Source organism: Varanus komodoensis, unplaced genomic scaffold, assembly GCF_004798865.1.
Source record: "Varanus komodoensis strain SLA01 unplaced genomic scaffold, ASM479886v1 scaffold53, whole genome shotgun sequence".
NCBI classification, from domain to species: domain Eukaryota; kingdom Metazoa; phylum Chordata; class Lepidosauria; order Squamata; family Varanidae; genus Varanus; species Varanus komodoensis.
The window spans coordinates 1530158-1539496 of NW_025336126.1; the positions used below are offsets into that span (position 1 = coordinate 1530158).

At 42.9% G+C, this 9339-nt stretch overlaps 1 protein-coding gene across 1 annotated transcript in view; it reads right to left on the bottom strand.

Moving 5' to 3' along the window:
* Positions 1-9105, bottom strand: part of TBX6 (T-box transcription factor 6) — an 11457-nt gene extending 2352 nt beyond the window's left edge. Inside the window, exons 1-6 of the mRNA XM_044447690.1 lie at positions 8982-9105; positions 7750-7978; positions 5265-5532; positions 4510-4653; positions 1205-1275; positions 916-983 (exon numbers count right to left, since the gene is read on the bottom strand). Of these exons, the coding sequence (XP_044303625.1) occupies positions 916-983; positions 1205-1275; positions 4510-4653; positions 5265-5532; positions 7750-7978; positions 8982-9105 (904 nt within the window). The remainder of the gene's footprint in view (positions 1-915; positions 984-1204; positions 1276-4509; positions 4654-5264; positions 5533-7749; positions 7979-8981) is intronic.
* Between the last annotated feature and the right edge of the window lie 234 nt (positions 9106-9339).

Genomic DNA, 9339 nt, shown 5'->3' on the forward strand with positions numbered 1-9339 from the left:
AGGCTGAGAGGCAGTGATTGGCCCAAAGTCACTCAATGAGCTTTGTGACTGAGTGAGGATTAGAACCGGGTTCTCACCATTCCCAGTCCAACTGTCTTAAGGACTACACCACAATGGTTCTAATATGAGAGAATTGTATGGATTAATCAAGCAGGTATTTGAACTGAATTGCAGCACAGCAGAATTGGAAGAGGTCTATTAGGCCATCAAGTCCACCCCCCTGCTCTGCTTTCACATAATGTGGTCACCCATCCAGCAGCAAGCCTCCACCTTACCTGCTTTCCTTACTTGACATGCTAGCTCGATGTATAGCTACCATGCAGGTGCATATAAAAATGACATATTGGAAAGTAACCCCCTGGCAAAATTGCAAAACTGAAAAAAATAAATAAAACAGGTTCTCTAGAATGTCTGGAATAAAGGCAGAAGCAATTATATGGGACTGCAACCTCAAGCAAGGGCCCTATAGCAAGCTTATGTTTTGAGCATAGAAGTCTAGGATGTGCTTATTTGTGAAAAGTGGCAATTCATGGCAGACCATGGCATTTGAAAGGTTATGAAATTGAGATGTTATGGAGTGAGGGTTATGGGGCTTGAGGAAGAATAATGAGATTATGAAGACAAGATAGCAAAAGTCAAACTGTGAATGGAAGCAAGTGAGATCAGTTTATGTGACTGCATGTCTCAGGTGAGTGGCTTTATAAAGAAAGAAATGAATAAACAGTGTTGTAAGCAGCTACCTAGAATTATGGATGGTGAGAAAATTAACAGAATCTTCATAAGTAATCCTGATTATTTAAAGTGTATCTGCAGAGGAATTAGTATCATTTTGTTTTAGGGGGGTGAAGGAATACAGAGTGAAGGAGGAGGCTCATGCAGTGAAGCTGTAGAATAAGGTGCACATGTTTTTCTTACCATTTTCCCCCACGTTGGCCTCACATTCATTTGCCTTCATCTTCCTCTTAATTCGGGCCTCACGTTCCCTGTATTTTGTAATGAAAATGTATTAAGATGGGGATAAAGCAACAGTGGTAGCTCAGACTGTTTTCTGGCTTCCTGCAATTCTCTAAACTGCGGTCTAGTGAGTCTACGGTGTGGTGCATCACCTTGTTCCCAGTGTTTTGGTTAGTCAGTTTGTTGGAGAGGTAATCTTCAATGCCACCTAATGCAATGAAAAAAGGAACTCCTCCTTGGTCCTGCTTACCTTTTGCTGTTCATGCCATTCTCTCTGAAGCCTTTTGCAAAAGGGTTGCTCTCTATTTTCATTTGGGTGATCTGAGGGAGGAAACAGGTATGTTTTTGTCTTTAAAGTATGCAAGCTGAAAATTGATCAACATCCTATATTCCCGCTTTCCTACTGAATGGTGAAAAATAATATTTAGTTTCCTATAACTCACTGAAATTGTGAACCTGAACTTTCAGAACCTGAATTTTCCCAAAGCAGCATTCTGGATTTTAGTTTTATATGTAGCATACATATGCATCTATGGAGAGATTAAAAAAGAATTATGAGGGTTGAAATAATGATTTGGGAGGAGTTCTAGGAGGACTTGAACCTCTATGGAATGAGGCAGAATTGTGCTCAATTACAATACTCATCTATGTAAACCTACAATGTTTATATTGGCCTGGATAGTATCTGTCATGCTAATTTGCTCAAGGGAGATGGTAAGCAATGGATTCAGATCCCAATCAAGCATTCTGGGCCAGGAGTCTCCAATATTGTGCCCATGAGTTCCAATGTATCCAAGGGAATCACTTTTGACACCTACTAGGATCTCTACCCTACTTGATCTATCTATCTATCTATCTTAAAACAACTGGAAGTCTGGCATCCTGTATAGCAAAGTGCTATCTTCTAGCACTATTTTTATTTTTGGTCTAAAGACAGTTCTATGTTTTGGTGCTCAAATACTTTCTCATAGTTAGATTTGTGGACAAATTACTTTTCCTGTGATCTCACCAGTTTGCCCTCTGGAAAACAAAGGTTTTATGAGAAAACATAACTGCCATGACAGTAATTTTTTGAGACACCCACAACACACACACAAATTCCAAATGTGCCTACTTGCTCAAAAAAATCAAAATCTGGGCATTTCCTTGAGAGTGATAAAGATTAAATGCCAAATCATTTTCTAGTTTGCTGGTCAAAGCTGTGAGAGTTCACCTGTCCCTCAATATTTTATCAACACTTGCATATATGAGCTTGACATGGTAAGGAATAGGCAGCAATTGGTTACACTGAAATATTGTGTATTTCTGCCTTGTAGCCAACCAAGAGTGTCAAACCTAATTTTACTTCCTCTGCCCCCGCTCTCTCACCCAGCAACAACAAATAATTATTTTAAAAGTAGTGGGATTGTTTTGGTGGCCAGGGGCAGACAGCAAATTAAGTTCTCCTTGGAAGCTTGTGTCTTTTGAATTATGCACTCTGAATGCCTCAATTCTCCTTGCAGGTATTGGATGATACTGCAATATGAGGGCCAGGGGCTGATGGTGCAGAAATATTTTCTGTATGTTTTAAAATGTATAAATGAACTGCCTGAGGTCAAATGTGCATGTATGATCGCTGTGGTTGCTTCTGTGTGTATGTATTACACCATTAGTTTTTCTAATCACAAAAACGACTACTGCACTAGGCTAGAACATTAGTTAATAGAGGTTACTTGGCTGTAGAATATTTGTATGGGTTCTTGGGGATTTGTCCTTACATTTTATCATAAATTGTGCTTACTAAAACAGCTACATTGAACTGGACTAATACAAGTGGACCTTTTATATTTGAGCAAGGATTGTGGGTAGGAGGGATTGAAATGGCAGGCAGAGTGTATGAGTAAATGAGGCAGATTTTATGTTTGTGGGCGGAAGGATACGACAGAAAGTGTGGCGAAGATACATAGTTCTTACAAGGGAGTAAAGAATTGCATTTAGAATAAATTATGCTAGGTAATGGCACCAAATGATGTGGTTGACAGGTATATCAGAGAACAGAGTAATAAGGCTGATCAATTGGGACACCTACAGATAATGTAAATAATTACACCCTTTTGGGAGTGGAAGGATACCATAGAAGTTGGCACAAAATTAAGCGGGAAAGGATTTGGCCACAGGAGAGAGGAGCTGAGGTAACTGAGAAATAAAATAATAAAGAGGGAAGCTACTATTCTCTCATGATAGTGGGGTAGAAATATGTGGGTATGTATGGATTTGTGTATTTAAGGATGGAGGCCAAGAGAAGACTTGCTAAGGGTAGGTGCAGAGGAAGGCCCCAGGCCTGAGCTGAAAGAAGCTGACTTCCATGAAAGTGGGAATGAAAGGGGAGGTCAGTTCATTTGAAGGAGGGTGCCCATTAGCGGTGCTAGATTAGAGCTCTGCCTAATTTCAGGGGTGTAGAGGAAAGCCTGTGTATATTGTGGGGAATGGGGGGACTTTACTGGGCACCACTGACTCCCCCAAATGACAAAGCTATAGGTGTGCTGTTACATTCCTGGAGGTATCCCTGAAGATAAGGAGCTAAAGAAACATGGCCAAAAGAGAGGAAAACTGGCAATTTATGAGTGGAGGGATTCTGGGGGAAGCCAGGTGTGCTTTCAACATGAAAAGTTTGGATGATTTTTGGGTTTGTTGAGTTTTTTATTATTGCATTTTAAACCAGTCAGAAGGTGATAAAAATGAAATTGGAAACGGGAAGGCCTAATTTTGCTCCGATCTTAGACATAGTGGTTGCTAGTTAGGAGCTACGGGAAAATGCCCATATTTTAGAACTGATCTTGCCAGGTCCGACACCCTAACAGTTGTGGGGCTAAGCCAGTGGTGGGATGAGGAACTTGTGCAAAAATGGATCCTGACCACAGGGACTCATCTATTTGCTGCACCATGTTGATTGTCCTTGCCCAAAATGGTGATGTTTCTTTTGAAATTATACCACCTCACAGCTGAAGTTATCTGGGCAGTTTACAATAGTCCATAAAACAGATAATAAAATGCAAAAATAAAATAAAATAAATGCACTAAAATTTTAAAACGGTTAAACTCAAAAAATAACACAGAGAGACTTGGTAAAACACCTGTGATGATGGGCAATCCCTTTAAGCCTCTGGGTATTCAGATAAGTCTTTAAAAGCCTCAGCGTAGAGAGCTGTCTTAACTTGGCACCAAAAAGATGACAAGTTTGATGCCAGTCAGGCCACACTGGGGAGGTTGTTCTATAAGCAGGGGGCCACCACAGAGAGAGCCCTCCTGCATGTTGCCACCCTCTGCACTTCCCTTGGAGTAAGCATTCAGAGGAAGGCCCCAGAAGTTGAGTGTAGTGTCTGAGTAGATTGAAGATGGGAAAAGTATACCAACAGGTATCAGTCATAAGCTGTGTAAGGATTTATAGATTAAAACCAGCACCTTGAATTGGAACTGGAAGCATACATTCAGGGCTGCTTCCCACTTCTGACACAATCCTTCTGGGAATGGGCTTTTTAAAAACATGGAAAGGTATAATAATGGTCTTGCTCTCACCTGTGGGTTCTGGTAGGCCGTGACAGTCAAAAACTGGGTTTCAGGAAAGGTAAAGGAAGCACAGCCACCTCCTGCTCCACGGCGTCCTCCAGCCCCAACCACATGTACCCGTGGCTGGTAACGGTGCATGGAGTGCACAATTAGCTGAGAGAAGCACAAAAAATAGAGGTAAGTCATACACCTGTTTACCTGCAGACATAGTTCTCCTGCTATATGTCATTTGTGTCCACTATTATACTGATTGTTTAGCTCTTTATAGAGTCAGGGTCAGGGTTGGGTACAAAGCACAAATTTTGAGAATTGTTGCTTTTATTGTTGATTAAGAAAGGGACTAAGATTCTAGTTCTTTGGCTGCAGAAATAGGCTTGAATGCCTGGTGAAATGGGCTGAGTAGAATTCTGGTAATCCAAATGTGTGGCTTCACTGAGCTGTCCCATTAATGGTGGAAGTGAAATAAATGATGTATAATAAACCTATAAGTGTAAATATTCTTAGTCTGTATAAGTTGCACATTCTGGGATTTGTTTTCTTGATTTCAAAATGTTGACTTACCTCAGAGACTGTCTTAAGCAGTTTACAAAGCCCTGAGCATGGGACTTATTTGTATAATCTACTATAAACCTATATAATCTTCCCAAATAACTGTCAATACCCTGATTTAAATGGGTTCTACTTGGGTCTTTTCTTTGAGCCATCATCCCTTCAATATTATGCCTTTCCCAAAATGCTTTTCTTCCTCCCCTCCCTGGCCATACATGTCCATGGGGATCCAGTGTGTTGTTGGTGAGCTTGAGCCGGTGGAAGGATACAGGTTGGCGCATCCAGTGGGCACCTGATGCAGGTGAGTCAGGGTGGATGTAGACGCGGTCTGGTGGTGGTAATTCGGCTTTGCCACTGGCCTCCCACCGCTTGCCATGCCACTTGTAACGTGAGCTGCCTATTGGGACTACATCCACCAGCAGCAGGTACTTGGCTTCAGGATCCAGCCCTGTTACAGAAACTTTCAGCTGTGGAAACATCCTCCTGGGAAGATGATGGAGATGTTGGTCAGATAATTAAAAACACTAGCTAATTTCTTGATGAAGAAATTGGCCTGTGAGACATAATGAAAGGGGTACTCTTCCACCCCTCTCAGCTGTTGACTTTAGTGTTTTGTCCACAGTTGAAAGGAACAATTTCAGAAAGATAAAACAGGAGAAGGAGTAAACTGTATCCATCAGACATATTGCCTATTTGGCAGCATCCATTCATGCTCAGAGATTAACAAAGCAAATTGGCTCCCATGGTACAAATGTCATCCGCCCTTAGAACAGAACCATTTTTCTATTCTGGCTCACTTTATTTCATGGGAGAATATTAAGGTCCCTTGCATGTGGAAGGTATTTCAGTTGAAAGCCTGCCAAATGCCCACTTTAGACTAACCAGATCAAAGAATGATCCCTTTCTTGGTGCTCTAATAGAATCATAGAATGGCAGAGTTGGAAGGGGCCATGAAGGCCATCGCATTCCACCCCCTGCTGGTGCAGGACACCAATTTACACCATCTCATTCAGATGACTGTCCTGTTTCTTTTTGAATGTCTCTAGTGTGGAATTGCTGACAACCTCTCCAGGCAACTGGTTCCACTGTCATATTGCTCTGACAGTGAGGAAACTTTTCCTGATGTCTAGCCTGAATGTGGGTTGTTGCAACTTGACTTGATTATTCTGTGTCATACACTCTGTCATCAGCGAGAAGAGATCTTGACCTTCCTCTTTGTGACAGCCTTTGAGGTACTTATAGAAAGATTTCATGTGCCCCCGCTCAATCTTCTCAAGGCTGAACATACCCAGTTCTCTCAGTCTCTCCTCACAGGGCAGTGTTTCTAAATCCTGGATGATTTTTGTTGCCCTCCTCCAGACCTTTTCTATTTTTTCTGCATCTTTCATAAATCTTGGTGCCCAGAACTGGACACAGTATTCCAGATGAGGTCTGACTAGTGCAAAGTATAGGGGAACTACTGCTTTTCATGATTTGGAAGTAATCCTTCTTTTAATGCATCCCAAAATAGTTGGTTTCCCTTTCCTCAGTACTCAATTTCTTACACTGTTTCCTAACTTGAGTTCCCAGAAGTTTGACTACAACTTCTTTAATCCCCAGCCAGGAATGGACAATGATCAGTGATGATAGGAGTTGTAATCCAACTTAATCTGAAGGTTGGAAAACATTGAGACAATGAAGAGATTAAAAGGTGGCTGGCTTTTGTTGTTGTTGTTTTATTTGCATGAATGCCCCATTTTTTGTAGCATATTCTCTTACACAAGTGCACTGCTACCTACCTAATTACTCAATTAGGCTCAAAGGACCATCTACTCCTGGAACTTGTTTCCCTCTATAGCCTAACCAGATGTTTTTAGGAAGCTTAAAGGGAAGGCAACAACAGGGCTCCCTTGCTATGCATTCTCAGCATTTGATTTTCCCAGGTGTACAACCTCTGAAGCTGGAGGCTCTGTTTCATTACCTTGGCCAATAGCAGCAGTTAGACCTGTCATCTGTGAATTTGATCTGATCCCTTTCAAAGATCATCTAAATTCCTGGCCATCACCACATTCTGTGGCAATAAATTCCATGAATTATATGAGAGTTACTTTTATAGTACTGCCATTCTGTTTCTTTGGTTGTAATGGGGAGAAGAAGAAAAAAATGACACATGTACACACTGATTATGGTGTACTCTGTCTGGTATAAGGATGGCTCATTATTTGTTGTTATTAGATTACATTAATACCCTGTCTGTCTTCCTCCTGTAAGGAACCCCAAGGCTGTTCACAAGCTTCTCTTCCTCCATTTTATTCTCACCACAGCTACCCTCTGATGTAGGTTGGTCTGAGAGACCATGACTGGCCCAAAATCACCCGGTAAGTTTCATGGCTGTGTGGGGACTAGAATTCAGATCCCCAGAGTCCCAGGCCTTCATGCTATGCTGCACTGGCTTATGCTGTAATCCTGTGCACTTAGCTGGAACAAGTCCAAGTGAACCTAATAAGACTTACGTTCAGCCTTCTAGGTAATGTTTTTATGGTCTTCTAATCTTCCTTAGCAGCTTCCATCGGCTTCTGTTTCTGAATATTTGTGCTGAAAAAATTCATTCTGCATAAATTCAGAAACACTGGTGGTATACCTTTCTGGGCTCATCCATGCTACTGGGAAGGGCCTCTGTGGTCTAGCTCAAGGCAAGCTCTCTGTCAGTGAGCATCTTACCTGCCTGCCTTGGTGATGATCATCTCTGTGCCAATTCCACTGAAACGTTTCCAAAGCTCGCCATTCTCCAGGCTCATCCGTACTCCAGGGGGTAGGCGTGTTGTTGGTGGGGGACCTGACGGGAGTGCCTGACCTGATCCATAAGGGAGGCTGGAAGTGGTGGGGAGGAGGCGCCCTGGGGGTTCCAGGCCAGGGAAGAAGCTGTCCAACTTGGGTGCAGCATCAAGGTCTGTGGGCAAGAAAGAGAAATGAACAAGTCAGAGAACAGTTTTTGTTGAGGGGGTATTGACTGATCTATATGGAGGGGAGGGGGCAAGCCTGAGGGGCATCATCCAGGAATTTGTCACCCTCCTGCTGGTTTCCGCCTCCCGGTCCTTTTCCCCTGACCAGTTGGTCGTGGGTGCTAAATGCCCAGTTGATGGGGGCAGGGTAAGGGAAGCAAGCAATGGAATTTATATACATTCTGCATTTTTGCTCCCCTTTTGCTATTCTGGGCCTCCCACAGACCTACCTATACTAACAGCAATTTCCCCTCCTCTGGGTTCTGGGTACCACCGTGTTTACATCCATCCTTTTGGTGTGTCCCAGACTCTGCTCATCAACTTTCCTCTATCTTTTTTTTTCTTTTTCAAATGTAAGTTCCACTTTTCTCCCAAACACAAAGCAATCCTGAATCCTAATGCCCTATGGCCTTTTCAGAATTCAGCAGTCTTTAATCCCAATATTGTTTTTTAACTCACCTCCTGTAGGCAATCCTGAGAATCTGGGTTTATTTTCCACCCCCTTGCTCTAAACCTACCAGGCACCACTCCACTGGAAGGCCTGACTTCTGTTTCATCCTCCAACAAGGGCAAAAAAAATTCTCACCCCTGCTTGAAACCAAACTAACCACTCCTATTCTAGAGACTCCCAGGAGTTGTGGCCCTCAACCTCCTCAATTTTTTTTGTTTTTTGCATAGGAATCCTTTTGTCTTACTCTAATTTATCTATCCCATTCTTTTTTCAAGTTGCTCACAGAGTCACAGTCTTCCACCCACCCACCTCTTTACACAACAGCCTTGTGAGGTAGATATTAGATAAGATGGAGCGATGGTGGCTAAATTGCTTATTGGCTAAATGAGGATCTTCTTCAGTTCAGTAACTGGTGGAAATAACCAGCATTTCTAGCTCCACTCCACTCTAACTTCAGCTTTTCAGTTTCCTCCCACCACCACCACATCCCAATTTCTCACCTGGGTATCTGAAGGCTTCATACTGGGATGCCTGATTCTGGGGATACCCAGCCCCAGGAGGTGGGGGAGGTCGTAGAGGATAAGAGCCCCCATACTGTGAGAACATCTCTGAAGGGTGATACATGGGATGCTGAAGGAAGCCTAGGAGCCAGGATTCCTGAGTTCTCTGGCAAAGGCGTAAGGACCTGGTGGCTTAGAGCAGGTGAGGCTGGCAGCCAGGGCTCCTGCCTTCTGTGGGTAGGAAGATAGGGAAGTCCAGGGAGTTAGAAGGGTGGTGGGGGTAGGAAGGCCTCTGGGAGAGAGTGGGATAAGGCTTGTTGGAGTAGGAATCAGGAAAGAGGGGAGGGGAGACGGTTGG